The sequence below is a fragment of the Bombus pascuorum genome, chromosome 6 (assembly GCF_905332965.1).
Source record: "Bombus pascuorum chromosome 6, iyBomPasc1.1, whole genome shotgun sequence".
In the NCBI taxonomy this organism is placed as follows: Eukaryota; Metazoa; Arthropoda; class Insecta; order Hymenoptera; family Apidae; genus Bombus; species Bombus pascuorum.
The window spans coordinates 351,807-376,111 of NC_083493.1; the positions used below are offsets into that span (position 1 = coordinate 351,807).

The 24,305-nt window shown below is 31.4% G+C and overlaps 6 protein-coding genes across 11 annotated transcripts in view; 4 read left to right on the top strand and 2 right to left on the bottom strand.

Annotated features, from left to right (window-relative positions):
• The first annotated feature begins 1,905 nt into the window (after nt 1-1,905).
• LOC132908343 (NADH dehydrogenase [ubiquinone] flavoprotein 2, mitochondrial) lies at nt 1,906-3,839 on the top strand. The gene is made up of 4 exons (XM_060962287.1): nt 1,906-2,084; nt 2,684-2,746; nt 2,819-3,277; nt 3,410-3,839. The coding sequence occupies exons 1-4, from the start codon at nt 2,049-2,051 to the stop codon at nt 3,581-3,583; spliced, it is 732 nt and encodes a 243-aa protein (XP_060818270.1). The 5' UTR covers nt 1,906-2,048; the 3' UTR covers nt 3,584-3,839.
• A 130-nt stretch (nt 3,840-3,969) lies between these two features.
• On the top strand, nt 3,970-4,884 carry LOC132908350 (mitochondrial import inner membrane translocase subunit Tim8 A-like). The gene is made up of 2 exons (XM_060962294.1): nt 3,970-4,314; nt 4,667-4,884. Exons 1-2 carry the CDS (start codon nt 4,222-4,224, stop codon nt 4,853-4,855), a joined length of 282 nt encoding a protein of 93 aa, XP_060818277.1. The 5' UTR covers nt 3,970-4,221; the 3' UTR covers nt 4,856-4,884.
• Nucleotides 4,885-4,964: 80 nt separating this feature from the next.
• On the top strand, nt 4,965-6,161 carry LOC132908339 (peroxisomal biogenesis factor 3). The gene has a single exon (XM_060962281.1). It carries the CDS (start codon nt 4,965-4,967, stop codon nt 6,081-6,083), a length of 1,119 nt encoding a protein of 372 aa, XP_060818264.1. The 3' UTR covers nt 6,084-6,161.
• Nucleotides 6,162-6,657: 496 nt separating this feature from the next.
• LOC132908337 (uncharacterized) lies at nt 6,658-10,662 on the top strand. The gene is made up of 4 exons (XM_060962280.1): nt 6,658-7,977; nt 8,335-8,607; nt 9,134-9,349; nt 9,461-10,662. Exons 1-4 carry the CDS (start codon nt 7,714-7,716, stop codon nt 9,938-9,940), a joined length of 1,233 nt encoding a protein of 410 aa, XP_060818263.1. The 5' UTR covers nt 6,658-7,713; the 3' UTR covers nt 9,941-10,662.
• LOC132908342 (ADP-ribose pyrophosphatase, mitochondrial) lies at nt 10,625-12,082 on the bottom strand. The gene is made up of 2 exons (XM_060962286.1): nt 11,465-12,082; nt 10,625-11,332 (listed from the first exon to the last, which is right to left on the bottom strand). Exons 1-2 carry the CDS (start codon nt 11,721-11,723, stop codon nt 10,698-10,700), a joined length of 894 nt encoding a protein of 297 aa, XP_060818269.1. The 5' UTR covers nt 11,724-12,082; the 3' UTR covers nt 10,625-10,697.
• Nucleotides 12,083-19,958: 7,876 nt separating this feature from the next.
• The window catches only part of LOC132908325 (pleckstrin homology-like domain family B member 1), a 58,977-nt gene continuing 54,630 nt past the window's right edge, over nt 19,959-24,305 (bottom strand). For all 6 annotated transcript variants that reach the window (XM_060962250.1, XM_060962255.1, XM_060962254.1 and 3 more), the window contains 3 exons: nt 22,904-23,068; nt 22,356-22,613; nt 19,959-21,873 (listed from right to left, as the gene is read on the bottom strand). In XM_060962250.1, coding sequence (XP_060818233.1) covers nt 21,685-21,873; nt 22,356-22,613; nt 22,904-23,068 — 612 coding nt within the window. In that variant the 3' untranslated portion in view covers nt 19,959-21,684. The remainder of the gene's footprint in view (nt 21,874-22,355; nt 22,614-22,903; nt 23,069-24,305) is intronic.

A 24,305-nucleotide genomic window follows, 5' to 3' on the forward strand; every position in this document is an offset into this window, starting at 1 on the left:
CAGACATTCACTAAGATTACATATCCGGAAGTACAATAATTGAACACACTTCAGATAAGCTTCTACAAATTTTTCTTTAAAATATATTTTTTCACCATTTCTTCTGTTTTAATGATAATAAGACCTTTCCGATAAATCTTATTAGATTTGTCTTTCCATTCTACTGAAAAATCGGCAAAGAAGGTAAGAAAAAAGATTGTAAGTTTCCATCAAATTAAAACAACTAAGAGTGACCTTAAAAACTTTAGAAAAAATAACCTAAATAACTAACGATAACCTATCTGAGGATAATAACTTAATAATGATTTATATATTTATAGTATTTATATATGTATACATATATAATTTATATTATGTCATAGTATGTTGTTATTATATATGTATAATAAATTAAACATCGTAATTTAATTTAATTTAATTAATGGTTTAATATAATAATATAATTAATATAACAAAATAATTTTTCAAATTATTTTTTATATACACATTTAGATAGAATAAATCAATCAATTAATGTTACAATATCCTTTAAAATAATCAATATTCAATCTAAATGCGTTAATACTTTTTTATGGTGAATGCAACGATACATTAACTGATATAATGTACGTATAAAAAAATGTATAAGAATAGAAGTAATTTTTAAATATTCAAAATGCTATCCACTTTCAGAGTGGACAGTTACACTAAATCTAAGATCGTACATCATCCGAAATCGTTTAATTTTACCTATTGAAATTTTGTACCATTTTCTACCGTATCAGGGCTGTAACTTGCCCAGTTGCGAAGGAGGCTGTGTACATCACTTGTACATATACACTCCTCGTCAAAGAGAGGTGTGCTATCTTCAATTTCTCAATGACGCGTGCAAAGCATTTCGTCTGTAACGTATAATATCAAAACATTATGAGCTCAGAATATGCAGTTCGTTGAAAATAATTAAAAATATTATGAGGTTTAATGTGTAACAAAAAAATTGTTTTATTTTAAAAACGAAATGATGGCACATGTACAATAAGAAAATAATAATCAACATAAATTATAACTAACAATAATTACTTATCAAACATATATACTTATTTAATAATAGGTACATCCCCCTTTATTTTCTGTTACTTCTATTGTACGATTTGCTATCGATTTATATAGTTTCTGGATATAATTTTGACTTAACGTATGCCATTCGCGTACAATTGCATTTTTTAATTCTTGTACGTGTTGATACTGCTTTTCATTCGCGTATACGCCGTGAACAAGTTCTGCCTAGCAATTTTCAATAATATTAAGGTACGGGGAGCGTGCAGGCTACGGTAAAATAGATATATTATTTTCATTAAATTAATAAAATATAGGATTTATCAAAAATTTTAAATAAAAATACATAACAAAATATTGATGAAAGAACAGTATGTAGCTGTTCGTTTAAATTTGTTACAAGCACTTTTGCAATTGCTAAGCGGAATGATAGATAACATATACCTAACGTCAACAAAGAAAAGCGCGTTTGTACTTAGGAGAAAAGTGAAATCGTAGAAAGATAAATATTTCTATTGGGTTGGCAACTAAGTGATTGCGGATTTTGTCATTAGGTGGCAATCTTTATTTTGTGTTTATACTTCTAATTCGAATTATAAATCAGCCTTTGGTCTAATTTAGAAACATAAATACAACTTAATTAGTAATTGCATAATATTGTAATAAGTAATTCTCATAATTTCATTTTAATTATTTTATATGTATTTTTTATTTTCTATTTTTTGTCATGTTCAGATATTATTCTCAATTTTTCTTACGTTTGATACTAATTCCAATACAAATTACGATACAATTGTTATTCTCACTTATTATATACGTATATGCACATGTGATGATTTACAATTAGCGCTATTTTGAAAATGGCAATATTTAATTCTAAATCGACCCAATAGGTGACGCTCTAAACGAAGAAATGTGATCTATCTCAAATTGCGATTTAAATATTTATTTCGTAGAAACAAAAAAGTGAAGCGAACAACTGTTAACAATAAATATACAATAATCTTAAAACCATGTTTTTACCTTTGCGTATAATTCATGCTCTTGCCGTAAGTTTTGTATAGCCTAATACTGTATAGCCTAATTCCTAGTGTCATAACCTCTTTCATAATCTTATATAATTTTGTTTATTTATATAAATTTACCGCATATTTTACAGTAATAAAATACCTTTAAAACGATATCATGAAATTAGTTTTCCTTATCTCTACTTATTTAAAGTAACTACTTAAAAATATAAAAGAATTTTAATAACCAATGTCAAATAATTTTGTTTTATTTATGCTATTGATACTATTCTTATTATGAAAAATATATTATTATCTATATGCGCATATCAATTTATATGGTCCAAATTTTTTCAAATACTTCATTATCATTTAATAAATATTTTAAGTTATATTTCGGAATCCTAATTTATGATCAAATTAAAATTAACTTTGATAAAATGTTTTCCTTTTTCTTCTGAAAATAAAAACATTCTGTGAAACAAGTATGTAATGTAAGTAAGTAGGTAATGTAATTTTTTTCATTGTTTTAAACATATTGTATTTTAAATACTTCACAGATCACAGAGTATAGTTATCTGACATCTAATAAATTCTCTTAAATAATTTGTATTATTTATTTACTTGTTTTGGTTAAACAGAATTGCAAGAACGCTAGAGGATTATATACTTCAACCATTCGCGTCTCAGATCAGTTATTTATTGTATGTATTATTATATAAATATGAAATTAATGAATGTTTTGCACCGATGCTAATTGATATTATATTGAATAGCATAGAGATAGTGAAGTTGATAATCCAAGTATACCATTCGAATTCAATGAAGCAAACAAGAAACGCATCGCAGCTCTTTTAAAAATTTATCCTGAAGGTCATAAACGTGGTGCAATGATACCTCTGTTAGATCTGGCTCAACGTCAACATGGATGGTTACCTATTTCTGCTATGCACAAAGTGGCGGAAATATTAGATGTCCCTCACATGCGAGTCTATGAAGTTGCAACATTTTATACAATGTTCAATAGAAGACCAATGGGAAAATATCATGTACAAATTTGTACCTGTACTCCATGTTGGTTACGAGACTCCGATTCTATTGTGGAAGCCGTAATTAAAGCTACAAATTGTAAAGTTGGAGAAATGTCTGCAGATAAACTATTTACTGTTTCTGAAGTAGAATGTCTTGGTGCTTGTGCTAATGCACCAATGTTTCAAGTTAATGATGATTACTATGTAAGTATAATTTTAAAAAATATTTCAAAGCTCCAACTAGATAATCCTAATTTGATTTCAAATCCAGTATATGCCTTAAAATAAATTGAATGTCCATAAAATAAATATAAGCAATATCACTATCTCTTACAGGAAGATTTAACACCTGAAAGTGCTACTGCTATAATAAATGCATTTAAAAAGGGTGAAAGACCGCCACCAGGACCACAAAATTCTCCTAGATTTGCAGCAGATCCGGCATCTGGTTTAACATCATTGACATCACCACCACCAGGACCTGGATTTGGTGTTAGATCAGATTTATAATTTACCGTATATATAAATGATACATTGTATAATCTGTTAGGGATTTAGTTACTGATTGGATGTATAAATAGATTACCTAATATACTATTTAAAAAATATGTATAAGATTTAATCAATTGTATCTTATCATCATCTAGTGGTGAAAAGATAGAACTAATTGATATGTGACAATTAAAAAAAGTAAATTTGTTGACTTCTAGGCAGAATTCTTGAACTTTTAAAGGTTCAAATAAAAATTTGGAACCTAAAGAATTAATTGAGACTAGTTTTATTTAAATATTCTTCCTGGCTTCTAAATTATAAGTAAGTTTTAAAAATCGTTCAATCGGTGGACTATGAGTGAATTTTAAAGGTAACTGACTGAAGTTGGCACGGCATACATCTGAAGTCCGTCACATTATAAATTGCATTTTCTTGATTCTATCTGATTCTATCAAATAATTTAAATTCATAAATACAAAGCTTAATACTAACCTTGAATTTTATCATTATTGTTAATTTATTATTATTACTTTGTCCTGACTAAGTTCATTTTTTTAGTAAGTGAAAATTAAAATAAGTTTCGGTATTATAATAATAGTATAATGGTCATATACGATCATTTCAGCTTTAAAAAAAAGTACGGTGAGAATTAAAGAATGACGTTTATGAAGGATCAAAGATCGAAAGGTACGGTCGACGAACAACTACAAACCTTCATTGAGCGAGAAAGTAAAAATCAACAATTTCAGGTTAGTTTACAAATGAATATTTTTCTTTTAAGTCATTTTAATGTTCCGTACAATAATTTTTAATTAATATAATTCCGGAATTAGGAATATTGAAAGTAATATCTATCGTCAAACATTACAAAGTAAAGAATAAGCAGAATACTCATTGACTTTTATATCGTATGTAACAATAGTTGTTTTCTTTTGCATTGAATATAAAATTATATCCAAAATAATGTCTTTTAACAGTATGTTAATTTTATGTGTTAAGTATTGTGATTAGTTAGTTGATTTATAAATACAAAAATATTTTGAAAAAGAAATTGTAATATATTATTGCAAATATATGTAAAGATAATCTTTTTATTTTCAGAGACTGACATTTAACTTAACTGATATTTGCTGGCAACCCTGTATTGGAACACCTGGTAGTTCCTTGAGTTCAACTAATCGAAGTTGTATTGTGAATTGTGTAGAGAGGTTTATCGATACAAGTAATTTTATTGCATATAGATTGAGAAATACAGTTTTAACTAATCCTGCAGAAGTGGACGCGCAATAAATTATTTCATGATTAAGACATTTTCATAGTTAATTGAGCAAAAATATTGTTACTATTTATGATATATAACATTTTGTAAACAACATTTTATACAATTTATGTAAAAAAAATGTTTTCAAGTCTTCGTGGATTTGTGAATCGGCATAGACGAAAGTTTATATTTGGAGGTATCATAGTTGGTGGTGTTATTTTTGTCAGATATACAGCACGTAGACTTCGAGAATGGCAAGAGAAAGAGATAAAAGATATGCTGGACAGATCAAAGCGACATCAATATTTTGAATGTAATGAAAGAACTTGCAGTCAGATGATAATGTCTCTTACATTAACTTTAAAAGATTCTATAATAAAAGTTTTGGATACTAATGCTGTTGTAAATAAGCTTAGAAATGGTTGTCCTGATAAAGTAACATGTTGGAATGAATTAAAAGTTTTAGCAATTGCTAGATCTGCCTTAGTAGTTTATTCGAATGCCATGTTAGCAACTTTAATAAGAATTCAATTTAATGTAATGGGTGGTCATGTATACAAGGATATTCAGAATTCTAATGGTACAACAACAGAAAATGTTGTACAAACAAAATATATGTCACTTTCAAGTCACTTTATATACAAAGGAATTCAAAAATTGGGTTTACTCATAAAAGACAAGGTGGCAGAAATAACAGCATCAATTTGTTTGAAAGAAGAATTGACTTTAAGAGACATAGAAGAAATATACTGGGCTTTAACATCTTCTCTTTCTGCAGACAGTTCAAAAGACCCTGTAAAAAATCTTGCTGAATATATGCTATTATCAAATTGCGAGGCAGAACAAACACCTATATTATTAAAACTATTCAATGAAACATTGGATCTTCTAGAAAGTGAAGAAGTACAAAATTTAACACAAAGTAGTATTAGAAGCGGATTTAGTTTGCTAGTGGACCACATTTCTGCATTCTTTATTGCTTCTCCTATAGTAGAAAATGGCAAAACTATTCAGAATGGTGTTTCAGTACCAGGAACATCGAGTCAAACTAGCATAAACACAAAGTATGATTCAAATGCGTTTATAAATATTAATAAGGTATCCATGCCAATGGCCAAAATAATACCAATTATAAATGGACAAGTACCAGATAAACCAACATTAAAAGATTTTCAAAGCGATTTGTTACAACGTCTTATAACAAATAACGAACTTAAGACACTTGGAGCAAATATTTATGAGGCATTTAGTTTTTAAAATCAACCACTAAGATATTCATACTGTACACAGAGCACTATATGTATGATATGCGAAAATATAGTATGATTAATTGCATTTGATAAAAGTAGCTATAAATACTTCTTTAAACACAAATAATTTTTATTTCAAACAAAATTAAGGAATGAATAGTAACGGGTTGTAAAAGGATCTCAGCACTTTAGCGTTCAACTATATATTTAAAATGTATCATGAGATTCTTATTATTACACATATACACTACAAAAATAGAATTGTAAAGATATTCTGAACTATTTCATTACAATACATAATGTTCTTAAGAAATATGTTTCACTTTCTCACAGATACTTTTTTTTTATATCATTTTCTTTTTATACTCTTTTTGAATACAGCAAAAATGAACACTTCCATGTAAATGATTTAATATTGCAATAAATGTAACTTGACATTTTTAGACTAATAATTTATTAATATTTAATTTCAACAAAGGTGGAAGAAAGCAGTTGTTCATTTAAAAATTTATATTTAAGAATATAATGCATGGCGTAGTAATATTCTCAAGCATATTATTCTTAAAATGCACTTAGAGCGATTCCGCGCGCAATTTATAGAAAAGATTCTAGAATTCGACTTTTTGATATATAGTACATGTTACATGTTACTCGTTTTACTCGGAATCCACGCTCCTAAGAACATATGATAGTGGCCAATTTGTAGAAAATGATCGTTAAGAAATTTTGAAATACGACATAGAAGAAAATGTTTAATACGTTAAAAATGAAAATTACCCACTGATAAAAAGAAGACCTCGATGTTTATAAGAATGTGAAAATTTTCATTGTAATTCGCTAATAATTTTGGCAGTTGAACACAATTTTAAATAAAAAAAAAAATTGCGTTCTAATTACATTTCAGTTAAGCATAATTCAAGGTATCAGTTATTGAAAGAAAACAATTGAATTACGTGTGGGAAAAGAATTAGGTGCGCTTGCTTGCTTGGAAGCTTCGGGAGCGCGCAGGAACATAAAATCGTCAAACGAAAACGCAAGGCTCGTTTTCTCAGCTATCGTCTTCTCCTTATTGTGACGTCAAATTTAAAGTCCTTTGTCGGTGATCAAACCATTATTTGTTCTAGCCTAATGATGCTTCTAGTAATAGCTCATAGATGGCGAGCGACATTTGATTATAGTAGTATAGTAGTACATGTTACACTATTGCTACTCTCATAGTTCTCACGAGCGCCGGTTTCAAGATAACTGAATAACCACGTACATACTAAGGATACTAAGGACACGAGATCCTGCGATGTTACGTGAAACGACTTCATTGCGACCATATTAGTTTTAGCACTCGCAACACTCAACACTTTGCACTAGTGGACACAATGACAAAACGTGCAAGAGTAAAAGGGAGTACAGGAGGGTGAAGTAGATCAGTCGAACGATAGTGGCGCTACATATTGAAGACACAATAAGGTTGCGATCATATCCATAATATAGTATTAGTGATTCGACTGTCAGTTTTACAAATTACCTTTAAATTAGTGTATCGCTTTTTCTCATGCGATGCAGATGTATGTAGATAGAAGCTTTTAACATTACAACTTTTAAAAATTTTAATACTTTCTGTATCATAATCAACTGGCACGATGTGGAAATTAGTAGCTCGTGGTATCCGTGAAACTCTGGAACGACGTGCATGTCGTACAAACGTTTATTGTCAAACGCCTCAAGAATCGAATATAAAAAATGAGGCAAAAGCCAATTTGACGTGTAATCATAAATTGTTACTACCATCTTTTCCTGTCTTTAACAAAGAATTTTGTGGATCAACGAAAGCTAGTGGTACAAAAGACAAAGACCATGATTCCAAATGGAATACAAAATACACTTGGTCAGAAGCTATAGGATGGGTAAATTGCACCCTTCTGTTTGTTTTTCTTATCTATAATCCTCTCATCTAATATATTCTTTTAGAAAAACTTAGAACTCTTTAAAATTATATATGTAAAATTCCACTTTGTGATATATTTTACATTTAGATTTTTGCTGAATATATGTTTAGCTTTGTTTTCATTTCTCCCTTTCTTTATCGATGTTCTTTATATTAAATTACAATTAAGTCTAAACTTTCATAGAAATCGCATTCAAAATTTCAAATTATATTTTAGTAAATATGCTTTTCTTATAACATTTAATTTTTTATGTTAATAGCAATAATTAAAATACTTTTATTTTTTAAATAAATAATATGGTAATTTTTTTAATAGACAAGCGTATTAGCTGTTGGATGGGTGGTATGCCAAACATTATGTCTTCGCAGAAGGCTCTTTGAAAAAGAAAAAGTTGATTCCTTAAAAAACAAACTATTACAAGTTCCAGAAGTACATACTTCTTATTTACTTGATCAAATATTAAATTTAAAACCAAAACACATTTTACCTATTGTTAATTGTATCGCCAATAATAAAATACATGCTCAAGAAAACAATGAAGCAGAATGGAAACCAGAAAAGCCATTTGGACCTATCACCATTGAAGAGGTGACAATGTTATTCTGCAGGCATTATAATTAATGACAAAAAGATTTATAATAGAGAGCAGATAACATTCTTCAATTAAAGTAATATTTACATTTAGACATTATATCATATGTTGTAATTCTTAATGGTCTCTATATTTATTTCATATAAATTTATAATAAAACTTTAATTTGCTTAATATTAGATATATATGTGAGATTTTATTATGGTTTCAGTACTTTACTAAGGTTCTTTTGAATATTTATAATCAATGGTTTAATAAATAATTTTAATTTTAAATATTTAATTGGAAATCATTGTTTAATAATATAATATGTAAAATTATAAAAAAGCAAAACATAACGGATATAAGACTTTGACAAATTTTTTGTTATATCTCCTTACCAAAACTTATTTTTATTCACTTAATATTGAAATTTTATTCTAAAAGTAACAAACTTTCATAAATTTTATTTGCCATGACTAACCTATCTAAAATTTAAAAAAATCTTTTTAAAAAAGTTTTTTATTCCTTATACATTCTCAGGCTTTAAAAGAAGCTACCAAAGAATTTGCCAATACTCATAAATTAACTGTGGCTCAATTCGAACTTCAATATGGCTTGAAAGCTTTAGAAGAGAGACGTTATAAAGATGCTATAAAACATTTTACTGCTGGTGCAAGTTTATCATCTGCTGCTAGTATGTTCAATTTAGGACTGTGTCACGAATTAGGACTTGGAACATTGGTTGATCACACGCAGGTATAATATGTTAAAAGTATACATATTTTAGTATGGAAATTATAAGTTGTTACATAAGGAATACAAAATTCTACATCTTATTAAATTTTATATTTTTTTTTCTTTTTTTAGGCTGTCAAACATTATAACGATGCAGCAGAACGAGGTCATGCAGATGCTATATATAATTTAGGAGTTTTTCATGCTCAAGGCAGAGGTGGTTTTACAGTAGATATTGATAGAGCTCGAAGTTATTTTATTAAAGCAGCAAAGTTAGGACAAAGACAAGCGCAACATGCGCTAGATTTAGAAAAACATTATTACCAAGTTAAACGAAAAGAAATTGATGCAATTCGGAAGAATGAGTGTACAAATATCTTACAGCATATGCGAAATAATGAGGATATGAATCATATTCTTAGAAAGCTAATTAATTATAATAATGTATTATATACACAATCAGAAGCAGAATTTTTAGAAGATTCTGATTATAAACAAACCATGGTAGAATGTACGAATTGTATAGAATTAGTTTTCAATATTTTTGGGTTAAGTAAACGAAATATATTACCTGTCTCTGTGGAGTCAAATAATTGTAATGTGACATGTTAGAATGTAGCAAAATTATTAAAAGTAATAATGAAATGTTTCGTGTATTTGAGATATGCTATATACATTTTTTTTATAACGTTTACGTCAATTACATTATGAATTATCAAGATTAAAAATAAAAATATTAATTGACTAATTGTATAACAAGATCTATTCAGGATATACAGTATTTTTAAAAAAATATTTATTTAGTAAAACATCCTGCCAAGAGTTGTTTTAAGACATTCATGAAATAAAATTTGTGATCTGAAAGTATCGTACTTATAAAAGTAATTTTATGTATGCCTTTTATATTATATTTATATCTTTTTCCATTTATATTATATAAACTCATATTTATAAACAAATATCTCCTTTTTATGACTTATTTTTGGTAAGATACTTAGTTTAATGCGGAGATATGAAGTTTTTAACGATATTTCAATTTATAGACTTTTAAAAAATACGTTGTTATCTATGATGAATATATACATTGTACATGTATATTTAGAATATAACATGTTATCAACTAATTCTGTTTTATGGAACACATGTGCATGGTTGGCACAATAAATGAAAAGAGCTTATAATAATTATCATCAGTAATTGTTTTCATTTTATAATATGTGATTTTATTCTTTTCCTACAAATTGATACATACAAATTGTCACATTTTCCTGTATGTATATAAGCGTTCTCGATCAATTTTTGTAATCTTCAATATAATAAAAGATGAAAATAATCATGCACGTTCTATTTACTAAAAATTTTAATGTTTTTACCAATGTGCGTTACGTTTTTCTGCTGTTTTTCTGATAAACTCACTATGATTAGCATATAAATTCAAATTTCTATCGATATCCATCCATTGTACATTAAGTGCATCATCACCAGCCACTAGCTTTATATTTCCAAGAACATTATTATCATGATCATGAAAATTTAAAGCTACAGTTTCCATCCAAGCATTATCCGTATTTCTAGGATCATCTACATATCCTTTATAAATTTCTTCTCCCTGTTCAAAAAATTTTCTCATAGATTTTTCTAATTCTTCATTTTCTGCTCTATCCCTTTTTAGAGAATTCATGGCTTCTTCCATGAATTCTCTTTTTAAAGTTCTTGAGACTGTTTCACCTGGATCAACCATTCCACCAGGAATAGCCCATTCTCCAGAATCTTGTCTTTGTATAGCAACGAATTCCAAAATTGGTTTATTTGTATCTTTGTTTATTTCTGTTACACCTGTAATATCCTGTTTCCAACGGGTCACAATTGGATCTGCTGCGTGATTTGGTCCCCATCGTCCTAAGAGACCACGTCCTATGATACCAGTACGACCAATGGGATTTAAAGGATAACCATCTTCATTTATATCATAGTCATTTGTAAAACTCTTACGATTCACATTTCCTGTTGACAATAAATTAATACATATTTAAAAATATTATAATGCACAGAGTAAAATTTTAATAGTCATTGATCAAATATGTAGCTTCAATAAACTTAAATATTTTTAATATAAAGCTTTTATGATTTGTTTACCATCAACAGCATTCCATTTTGGTTGAAATGAAATATCATCAATTTCCAAATCTGCCCATGGTTTTCCCTTGAGGCTCGGAGCGGTATATTTAATTGGCTTATATTCTAAATATTTAATGTTCCATGCCACTTTATTTTCAGGTACTTCGAAACGTTTTACATTACTAGATGGATAGAAACCTTGTCTGCATTTATAATGAATCATTCTAATAATTACCATCCGCATAAAGTAAAACAAACTACTTTTAAGTTCGATCATAAAGTTAAATATTATTGAGTATCGTGATACTCTTGATCACTATACTTGCTATACATTTAAAAAATAAAACAATCGTCAATCATCGTCAGTTATCTCTCTCTCTCTCTTTCACTCTTCGAATCTTTTATCAAGACAGGTAGTTATATACAAGTACCGACAAGGTATTAAAGGAATAGACGTGACATTTAATAACTTTTCGTATCCTACGTTTTGGGGTTACCTAACCCCCATATCATTTCCGTGTCACATACGACGTTATCGGTTTAATATAAAATAAGATACCAGCACTACTGGAGCGGTAGGAATTATAATTAAATCAATGGTCAACATAATTACAATTGAGAACAAACATTCAGATTTAGTTAATGAGAATAGTGGTTGGCAGTGAGAGACATTGCAGACAATCGAGTATCGATTAAAATTAATTGCTATTTATCGCTTGCTTTTTATACATTATGTGTATATATTAAATGTTTATTGTGCACTTAAAATTTTGTTATAATATGTAGTGCAGAACGTATAGTGCATAATTTTATATAATTTTGCTCGCTTATTTAGTTCAGAGTAACATTATGAAACACATCATAAGAAATACATGTATTCCAATTGCGACTTAACAAACCATAATACAACGGACACCACCAGTTTTATTGTTTCCTAGTGAATGATAGTGATAGATACATAACGTGGTTGGTTGATTGTGATTTAGATAATCGGGTGGAAATGAATACTACAGAATTGTAGAAAGATATATATGTAGTCGGTATTTTCTAAAAAGTATTTTTCACGCATCGGGTTTATTGCGAAAAGATGTCGTACCTAAAATATTTTTATGCGAAGATATAGATACGAGTGACGAAAATTGTAATATTCAAAGCAGTTCACTAACGTAAAACCGCAATGTGCAGGATAGCCTGTTAATGGAAATTGAAGAACAATTAAAGCAAGAGAAGAATAAATGCAATATTCTTCACTTGCAATTACGAGCGAAATGTAAAACAATGAATCGATTGAAAAATTCAGGTTTCTTTAAGCTCCATTGGTGATACATGTAAGGTGATAGGACGTGTACGGTGCCAAAGAAATACTCCGCGGATTCATTTAACAAGTTTATTAACCTCTTAGTTACGACGCGCCACTATACTGGCTTTCGTGGATGTCATCTTATATTACGACGCGCCTCTATAGTGGCTCACTCTATTGACTCACTCGCTCACCGTTTGAACTAAATGATTTATTTCATTTGTCTTCACACTTCTTTTGTCCTCGCAACGTTTTGTAACAGTATTAACAATATACAGGCAGAATATATAGTCTTTGTTTCTGATACATCAGTGTCAGATATGCTGCTTTCCGTTAAAATAAATATGCCATTATTAGATACTCTTTTTAACACTTTACTGACCGCTAGCGGTTCGACAGCATACGCACGTCCGACCGGCAGCTTAGGCGCAGATTCTCCCTGGCGCTAACTCTGTTTCGTTTTAGACTCTTCAATACTATTCTTTTCGTTCATCGTGAACGGTAAGTTTTCCAAATTGGTATAAAACTGTGGGAGCTTACAAAGCAATACAACTGGCGCAATTGAGGAAAGTACCTTAGTACTAAATACTGCTCAAATAATGAGAAAGATTGTTGGCGACAAAAAGCCGATTAGTAGGCTATCGGTCGGTAAGCGTCGGAGACAAAACTGATTAATCGGCTATCAGTCGGTAAAGTGTTAACATGCCGATTCGTATCTTTATAATTTTTTAGAATCCTCAACCTGAAAATGTCGTTACAAAATAGAAAACGGAGAGCAATTTGCTACAATTCAGAAACAGACTCGGATCACTATAATATACAAAGTATGAAATCAAAAAATTGAAAATTTTGGGCTTGAATACAATTTTTTATAGAATTGATTATGATATTTGTTGATATCTCATCAACCTACTTTAGATTTAACAAAAAATCATCGTTCTGCGTTGATTTAAAAACTACTGTTGAGATAATGTAGGTGCTAGCAGATTTAAGGCGCAATTTCAATTTTAGACCTGTTCGCAGGCGTCACCACATGTGGTGGTCTTATATCAAAATTTTATAATTTTTATTAAAGCATAATCAATCGAAAATTTTTTCTGTAAACTCATTATACCTCTTTCTATAACCTATTTTTCGCATCTTTATTTCTTTGAACAATGACGCTCAATTTCTCACGAGTTTCAAACGCATACATCGCATTTCTAATGACCTTCCATTACCTTACTTCATTTTCTACCTGCAACAAGTTCGATTAGACGTCTCCGTTAGATCCGATTAACACAGGTAATAAATTAATTTACCCAGAAACCTTTCCGAACAAACACTGTTCCACAACAGTGACTCCATATCTGTTCAAATGATAAAAATTAACATAATAATCAGCAAGCAATAAATTACGTGAATCGTCGTTGGAAGAGCTTCATGAATCTGTTTAAATTTGCTCGTAACAAACAATTAACTAGTCGATAACAATGGAAAAAGATATTTTCATTAACACGTTGCATCATCGATGGGTCACACGTATCTGTTCCGTGAGGCGGCGTGCATCACGGTGGTCAAACTTGTATTTCACAAAATATGTAGTACAAAATAGGTTTATGTTATTTTATCTCAACCTTACAAGCAGACATTCAATAGTAAAAACATAATAATTCAATAATATAAACTTAACATAATTAATTAATTTTTTAATGCAATTTTTTAAAACATGTTAGACAGAGTGCCGACTGGCCCTTACAACGATCATAATATGTTGTTACTTTTTTGGCTTTATTCGCGGCATACTCTCTACCTTTTATTCTAGAAATGCGTTTATAACAATGTTTACACCGCCGTCCCGTTCTGCTCGCGGGCCCTTGGTACAACTGCAGAAAATGTGAATGTTTTTTGGGCAGTATTTCATTTTCACTTGGCATTTCTTCTCTGTGGGGATTCACTGTACTTAAATCAATAATTTTTTTGTGAAATTTTCAAATTTTAATACTTTTAGTACTTCATTTTCTATGTACATACCACGCATTTACGAGGCAAGTCCCGCATATTAATTCTATTACAATTTTTCTATACCATTTTCGGTATAGAATATACCATTTACGGTTCTGCGCAAACAACTATAATAGGATGACATCTGATCGGTTAAATGAACCTTCTATTTGCATCATTATAAAAAAAAACAGCGTCTGGCTTTAATTTACTATTTTTCTCCTAAACAATAACACACCTGTAATTTTTGGAAGTAGCTATACATACTGGCCTTTTGTCAGTCCATTTTAAAAATTTAACCTCGCTCCGATTTTGAAAGCTTATAAAGCCACCCCGTTGCTGTTTCTGTTTTGTCTGCGGCGGTAGAAATATTTTATTTATATTTACAGTGCCACAAATAAATGTTCCTTTTTGCAGAAGTTCCTCGGCCAAAGGGACACTGGTATAAAAGCTATCGGTAAATAGTATACGGCCTTCAATTAATAATTCACCTATCAATGTCATTACTACATCATGCGCATGTGTTTATAATATTCTCCGACGTACATGCATGACTATTTTTTTTTCCTGTACGGAATTGATTCGTGCTATGAACGTTTCTCACAAAAAAATGCTCACAGAATTGCGTGTGATGGTCAGATTTCGCATCAGACCTCTAATTTTGAGAAAAATCAAAAGGAGTACTCTAAAATTAGGGCCAAAGCTGGTCCCGTCAGCTTTACTTAATATTTACAGATATATGCAAACTGATATTGCCAAACTATTGTATATCAATGTATCATGTATTGTGTATCAATGTATTAGTTGAACTCGACAGAATTCATTGAACCCAACTGGAATCGTATAGCTTTTGTAATTTTGCTATAAATCGAGAACAAAGTTGAAAAATTGCGATTTTTTTCAAAATCGATTTTCTCAACAACTGATATTGCTGCGCAAAAATCGTGTTGAACAGTGTAATCTGACGCTGTGCCACCCTACGAAGCAAGTCGTGCATTCGGGCGCCGCCTCACAGAGAAAACCCTGAATATCGGCGCCAACGTGTTAAATCCTGGAACTTTCTTTATGGTCCGCTATATGGTCCGAATATGGGCCGCTAGCATGCTTGAAGAAAGCAATCGCAAGAAAAGTATTCGGTTTTTTTTTTAACTTTCATAATGATGTTACTGTTTAAATCTTCTTAAAGAACTTTCACGCGGAATGAACAAAAATGTATATGACAATGTATTAGCTCGCCAGCTTTGTACAATACAATGCTGCCTTTCGTTTCCATTTACCGGATCCATCAACAATTATTCGGTGGTTCGGGAAAATAGATATTTGATCTGGAATTTTCCGAAAACATAGCAGATGATCGATCTTCTATTACAAAGCCTTTTTTTATAAGGAATGGTCAGAAAAATTGGTTCAAAAAATAATTTTTTAATTAGTGGATCTTAGACTTCTTTAGTTTCCTAGGTCTAATATAGTTTCCTTGTGGAATTTCGAAAAGAATAATTTTTTTTTTTTTTTTGATAATTTATAGTGTAGTTTTATTTTTTTCGAAATTCAGACATCAGACATGCAACTAAATTCTTTCGATAAAATGAAATGTAAGCTTGCTCTCTAAGTCTTGAGTCAGAGGTTGTCATCTGCATTGTTTCATTGTTCATTAACGGGTCATATACAAACAAGAACGATTCAACACACGGCTACTTTCTCTTAGACGTTGAATGATTTGTTCGATAATTTAAATAGTAGATGCCTCGTGATCCTAATCCAAACAAGTGTGCGTTTCGGCGATTTTGCTCTAACGTAGCAAGTAATTTAGGAAAACAATTATATAATACGGGAAATTGGTTTGTTGTTTAACCAAAAGGTGTCAAACCGCGCCTCCTTGTTTTTTGGGATTACGACAATTTGTAAGTGCTACTTTGCAACTGTGGAACGATTTAGAAGAAGAAGGAATTACGTTTTTAATGACTTCGCGGCTCAAGACTGATTGTTTGGAAAACTTCTTTTCCGTTTTGCGAATGTACGATGCCACTTATAATCTGAATCTTTTGGTAAAAGCAGTGCCTCTTATGATTCGAAAAAAATATTTTATTACATTTACAAAGTAGTTCTAATAGTAGAAATTGCATACTTGATGATAATACACCATTAGTACCGGAGGATATTATATCACAATGTGAACCAGCACGTCGTCCTCTGATATTTCATCTTTTGTTAAAGAACATACCGATGATGACAGTATTGATATGCATGTTGAAGTTACTGACATTAATTCGGACAACAGTTCGGATTCGTAGGCTCCACTATGAAGACGCGTTCAAAATTATTGCATTTGAAGAATCTTTAACAATTAAAAATTTATGTTTTAATTTTTTAACAATAACCTACGTGCTTGTGAGCTTTATAGCATTCTCCTTCTTTGTTTGCATTTATTTAGTTCTATTTTGCAACATGTATATGTCGGAGATGAAAGGACACCGGGTCCCCCCCGTTGGAATTATTTGGAAAAGCCTCAATACTGTAGCATTTACGAAATAACCCAGACACAGTCATTCGAAACTTGAGACAATGAGTTTAGGCTCGAGGCGACAACCGGTCGCCGAGCGTAGCCACGGTCACGGGATGAACGTTTCACCTAACAGAGATATAAAGTAACATAGCTTTCCTTTAAAGAATTGGCAGTACAGACACTTGACAATAATACATTCCAACAGCCCCGCAGCTCGCCACACACAGACCCCATTCTTTGGGCCAGATGATCGCCGGATGCCGATGCATCGTTTACAGTTTATGTTCAGATAACCTGAGGAACCGTTACAAATCTTAGGACCTAGTTAACTAAAGTCCTTCAGATTGACAAACAGTCTTTATTCTATCAGCCTGTAAATCTGTCACCTATTGCGGGAAGTTATGGGAAAGCCTGATTTGGTCATGTACGACGTTGCCTGCTAGGAACTCTCTCTCTAGGGCGGCTAGCATCCTTTTCTAACCGCCAACATAGAAATTGACCAATTAACAGCAGCGTCTATTTCCCTCACCCTCCGAGTGGAGGCTTTCTTTGACGAATCCGATGATCTCGTGCCCTTAGGCACACCCCATCATAGTTTTCCTCTGCAGCGTCGTCGCGACGGAAAGTCATTCTTTTCTGGCAATCTGATTAGCTAAGAGTCAATCAAGCGTTCCTAGTATCGCGAGTAGTAAGTTGAGTTCGACTTAGACTTTGAAGCAAAGTATATTCGTTATCCCGTTGACCGTGGATTCGCTATATCGAACCTAGGGCCATTGTCATTAGCGTCCAGTTACCGCGTCCGATCGTCAATTTTGTATCAGCCATACATGTGTAATAAATATCTGTGCGACAACCATGAACAACACTGGTGAAGATCCATTATACGCCCCTAACGTCAACCCGACATATATATATGTATATGTGCATTACGTTGTTTTTTCGCTTACATTCCACCACTTATATAATTTCAAGCACGTGTAATATTTCATTTTCCCGTAAAACATACACATTTTTTTTAACGGTACGATACATGTGACGGTCTTTAACTTTTTCTCTTTTTCTCGTCAAGTGTTTATGAATAATTATGAATATTAAACATACTCTGGAATGATAAAAACCTTCTTTTATATCTGCACGTGGTCCATCTCTATTAATACTATTACTTTACTATCCAAATTTTCAAAAATTTGATTACAAAAGGAATAGTGGAACTAAGGGGAGGGAAAGGAATGTAACAATTGCATGTGTTAAAAGACAACTTATTTTTGCATTTTACTCTACATTTTTTTATTATACATATTTTATTTGACATTTTACGGCAAAAATTAACACATTTGAAGTCCTGTACAGAGGTGCAACATTTTTCGTTACGATCTTGTTGCGATCATATCATATGTCTGCCCTTTGTTTACCCAGTTAAAAACGACGAAGACGAAGAAGTGTACACTAGGCGTCAATGATTCCCTATGAAAAGTATGTAGCATAATTCGCGTATAGCTTAATTTAGCTATATGAAGTTAGATATGTCGGGAAAGAAGTAATACAGGTAGCAAGCAGTGTTGACAGTGACGCACACCGTTCATATGTTAACTTTCACATACGACAATGTATTGCTACAAGGCATTTCGTGTGGCCCCGGGCTTATGGATAGTCCGATCATTTTCAAATAACTTGACAGTTTCGGATCTATCCAGAATGTTTTCTCTCCCTCACTCTTTCTCTGTCTGTCTGTCCCTCTCTCTCTCCCTCTTTAAGCACAATGTATTCAAAAAAAATTATAATAGTTTGGCTATGTCAAGAAACTCGATATATGGGTCCCTCATCAGCTTAAGGAAATTCATTTGACGCAACGCATTAGCATCTGCGATTCGCTTCTGAAACCTAACGAAATTGATTCATTTCTGAAACGACTGATTACTGGCGATCAAAAGTGGATAGTTTATACAACCCAGATGACACCAAAAGCTGAGATTCACCAAAAAAAGATTATACTGTCAGCTTGATTGGATTATAAAGGAATTCTGTACTTCGAACTTTTACCAGGAAACCAAACGAGTAATTCAAGCATGTACGTTCAACAACTCGCCAAACTGAGCGATGCAGTTCAAGAAAAGCAGCCAGAATTGGCAAATTGTAAGGATGTTGTTTTCCAGCATGATAATGCAAAGCCCCACACATCTTTAGTCACTCGCTAAAAATTATTGGAACTAGGTTGGGATGTGTTGTCATATCCACCATATAGCCCTGACCTTGAGCCTTCAGATTATCATTTATTTCGTTGCATGCAGAACTCTTTAAATAGTAAAATTTTTAATGACGCTGATGATGTAAAATCACAATTAATTCAGTTTTTGTTGGCAAAAATCAGAAGTTTTATGAACATGGAATTATGACACTGTCTGAAAGATGGCAAAAGGCCATCAACGAAAAAGGATAACATCTAATTGAATAAAGTTATATTTTTAAACAAAAATTTTGAATGTTCCTTCTTAAAATACGTAATAACTAACGATTTAGTAGAATTGATCGTCTCAAAAGTCAGGTTAGAAATAAGATAAATGACACTACTGTTAATTCGATTTCTTAGTTTCCATGTTACTCTATTTGCTTCTAGAAAACGCTAATGATTCTCTTGGGTAAATTCACGTTTCATTAAATTTCATTTAAGTAATAGATATGACCTAAGTAAAAATATCTTTTGTTGGAATAGGAAATTTTTTAAAAAATTAACAGTAATGAAGATGTTTAATCATCAGAAATTAACAAGACAATTATTCTTAAAATACTTAGGCATTTATACATTCGTTACAAGGTGAATAGCTTATTAGTAAGGAGCATTTTAATATCTTTTTTAAATATATCCAAAAATACCATATGCACAGTACATAATATAATTTATAATTTATTTTAACCTAATGGGATAGTTTTTAACAAAAATTCAGTTACATGATACATGTAATGATAAGTGAATTGTATATATAATAATTCTAACAGCCAATGACGTACAAAGTAGAAAGATCATAAACATAAAATATTTCGATCGATGTGTTTCAATCAATCATTCCTTGTGTTCAAATAATCATTTACATATATGTAATTATGTTATAAAATTGTATTCAACAATCTGTATACTACCTACAAGTATTCCTCGATTTGATATGTAAGGCAGTTGATCAGCAATTAAAATATTGTGAACACATATTTAAATCGTAGATACATAGAACTCAGATAAATTTTGTTATATTTATAAGCTCTTTCAACTTTTAAATATTATTTGAGATATCTTGATTCATACGATATACTATATTCAGACTTATTCGTTCATTAAAAATTACTTTCCATAAAGACGAACATTATATATTTCAGGGAATATTTATAATTTGCGTATTACGAATTGGTATGAATACCTACAATAGCGTTTATTATCGTGCTAGTGAAAATTAACATGTAAGAAAAACTTTCTTATTTAATAAGAGACATACGAAAGGCCTACAATCATTTCTAGAACTGAAAGTTCAATATATAAATTTCAGAGTCATGTATGTATGTATTCTAAAAATTCCTTTGGGTATACAAAGAGATATGGAAGATTTTATTCCATACAATCTTCGGTATCAAACAATATCAAGATCCTTACTCAAATTGTCAAAGTACATATAACTGTAAAATGTAAAATAGGACATATTTACAATTTCTTAGGGACTATTTCTGGTTCACACCAGAATACACATTGAAGTATCGTCTAAGACTTTCTTTATCAAATGTTGGGATATTAACTCATTATTCTTGAAAATAGCTATGCTGGAAGACTAGATTAATAATGTCTACAAAATTTAACAATAAATCCTATAAAATTTATCCATATCGTTTAAATAGAATCAAGTTATGAGCAGCCTATACTTCAATAAGTAATATTTCAATATAACGTACCATCAATGCCCTCGTCTTTTAACATGTTGACACAAATATAATCACTTCCATCATCGATCCAGAATTTCACCGTTAAATCATATAAATTATATAAATAAATCGTTCATCGATTCATCCACCTTAATCGTCATTCGATTCATTAAGTTCATTTGCCTAAAACACTATGATCATTGTCTACATTGTATTCGTTTTTGCCCATAATAATTTTCAAGATTAATGCTATTACTTCGGATTTACTTTTGTATATAGCTGGCTAAACGAGTGATCTAGCATCAATGTAACTATCACTTTTCACTGTAAAACTTAAGAGACCTTTGTGTCTTAGATATGCAAGTCAAATCCAGCTTCAAAGTATAGGCGGTTGTAGTTTCGCTCGTGACAAAACGTATCTTCAAACGATCACGAAGCTCGTTTAACTAACAACTCGGCTAAACCTACAGGCTATAGCCGAGGAATCGTGTTATCGCAGGATCCTCGAGAATAAAACGAATCTCGATCAAAAACGTGAGAACGATCGATTTATCAGATACCGTGATCGAATTCATGATATCCTTCGGCGCCAGTGAATACAACGTCCACCCAAACTCTCATAGCCTCTGGACTCGGCGCCATTAAATGATACAGTCTGGATGATGTTTTGACGATGAAAGTCAATGACGGCTGTGGCGATCGTACAGTATTCATGTGGTCCACGTAGACTTCTTCAATCGACTAAACATAAGAAAACATTTTGCGTTGTTCTATTATTGAAAAATCAACTTAATATTCGATCAGTTCTACTAGTACTATCAACTACTATCACTTATTTCTGCGCGATAGGTTGCACTATCCATATATGTAAGTAGACAATTCATCGTTTATTTCATTTCAGTTTTATGAGTACAACTCGCATTTTGACCTACTTGACCCTTCGTGTCAAATGGTCACAATTAGTAGCAATATCAGCTTTCGCAAAAAATTCTGTTGTTTTCTTGGATCTATTCAAAAGCATTTCAATACGTATAAATAGAATATAATTACGTATAGATATAAATAATATAAAAAATGTATTATCTACTATATGCTATTGTTTGATATTTTACTTGCATATTTACCATGTAAAGTTATGGTAGATTCTTGGAAATCTCTAAATAATGATTTGCAATATAATATCTATATAAAAAATGTAATAACCCTGTACATATGTAATATACCTGGAAGTAGATCATTCCGCGCGCCTTCCTGGACGAACTGTCGCTGTAATACGACAACGTCTTCCTCTTTCGGTCGAAGACGAACCACCGTTTGTTCCAGTGATGGAACTTTTTGCTCATTTTTGACAGGTAACCACTGCAACTGGTCGTATCGACCGTGACATCGTGTATTAGGGGTAACTGGTGCCCGGCGGTCTCAATGTGATGCCTCAGGTCCAGAGACTCCGACTTGATGGGGAGGTATCTCGTAAGCGGCCTCTGCGTCCATAAATCATCGAATTTACAAATCGTGAAACTGAACTATCAAGTAAAATTACCGTTTAAACAATATTACCATACTGTTACGCATCGAACTGCGTGAAAATAGAATCTAGAATTTGTGGACACGAACGTTTTAATACATATTAGAATTTCATTTTCTCAAAAAGACGATGGAAATATAATTTTCGATGATAGTTTATTATCGTGAACATTTAGGTTTCAAAGCACTAAAAAATGACTGTGATTCGACTAATTCGTAACGTATAATTGGAAAAAGATCAGTATACCTGCAGTTTTGCCTTTTCACGATGTTTGACCGGTTGCAGTGGTCCAAGGGTATCCATTTCGCTGGAAGTTTGTGAAAGAGGACGACTTCCGTTTCCGTCGATTATTCCACCGCTGTTATTGCTAAGTCTCTCGCCTTCCATTGATGTCCTTTGATCGTCTCTCATCTGTAATACAAACGAATATCGCGTGTTAAATGAAAAAAGTAAGTGCTACTCGAATCATATTACTTAGGTAGATATTTCCATTAAAATCAACTTAACTCATCTACCATTTGCAGGATCTGAATCACTTCAATATACTGAGTCTTCTATAAATAATCGAGTAAGATCTTTCTAATATCTAAAATAATCTAAACGATTATTTTCCCTGACAAGGAAATACAAATAAAAAAAAAAAAAAAAAAAAAAAAATGCCAAACAGAAAAGAAAAGAACGAAAAAGCTATGCATCGTCTCTAATCTACATTCGAGCGATCTGTCCAGATGTATATGTACATACATACTACGTATTATACGTATATTCGCTCTCTAACCTACGGTTATTTATAAATCTCAAATCGAAGGAGATCATGCGTGAGAATCACACCTGTTTACGCTGTTCCTTGTAAACATCTTTTTCCCTTTTCTTTCTTTCTTCGAGAAAAGAAGACTTTCAAAGATAATCTTATAAGAATCGATTCAAAAGAGAATGCAACCAGTTGAAGATGAAACTCTTCCCATATTTCTTTTTCTATCCGAACTTGACGAGTCAATGTCGCGTCGCACCGTGACAATGTCTTAAAGTTTCGTTCGTAATCTGGTAATTTTTCATTTCGCGGCAAGGAACGATAGGAATTAATGAATTGCTGGAAATAATTCAAACCAACGCTCGTTAGGTTACGGCAGGCTGTTAAAGATATTTAACGAGAAAAATTTGCGCAATGAGGCGAGCCAAAAGAATGGCGTACGGGTGAGAACGATAATTCCCGTTGCCTTTTGTCTTTCTTCGTCCATTAGTCAAAGGGCTCGTGTACCGTTTTGTTTCGCTGAAACGGGCAACCCTCTTCGATAATAATGCGTCATGCGTTGGCTCGAACAATCGGGGAGAACGGATTTTAAACGAACTTTCACTGAAATCGAAATTACACGTAATAGCATTCTGTTTTCGGTCATGTTTTACTTCGCACGTGTGTTCATCGAGACTTTTTTTTTATCATATTGAAATTTGAATTCTAGAACTCGTGATTTTTATAAATCTGCTAAAATTATAATTAATTGTATACTATTTTTTATCTATTTAGTAAGTAAGTATATAAAATATTTAAAAAATCCAAATATACTGGAACATGTCACTATCATTCCTAATCTAAAAATACAAGTTTCTTCATTGTAATGCCTGTCTCTAAGATTGTTCTTTGCGTCTG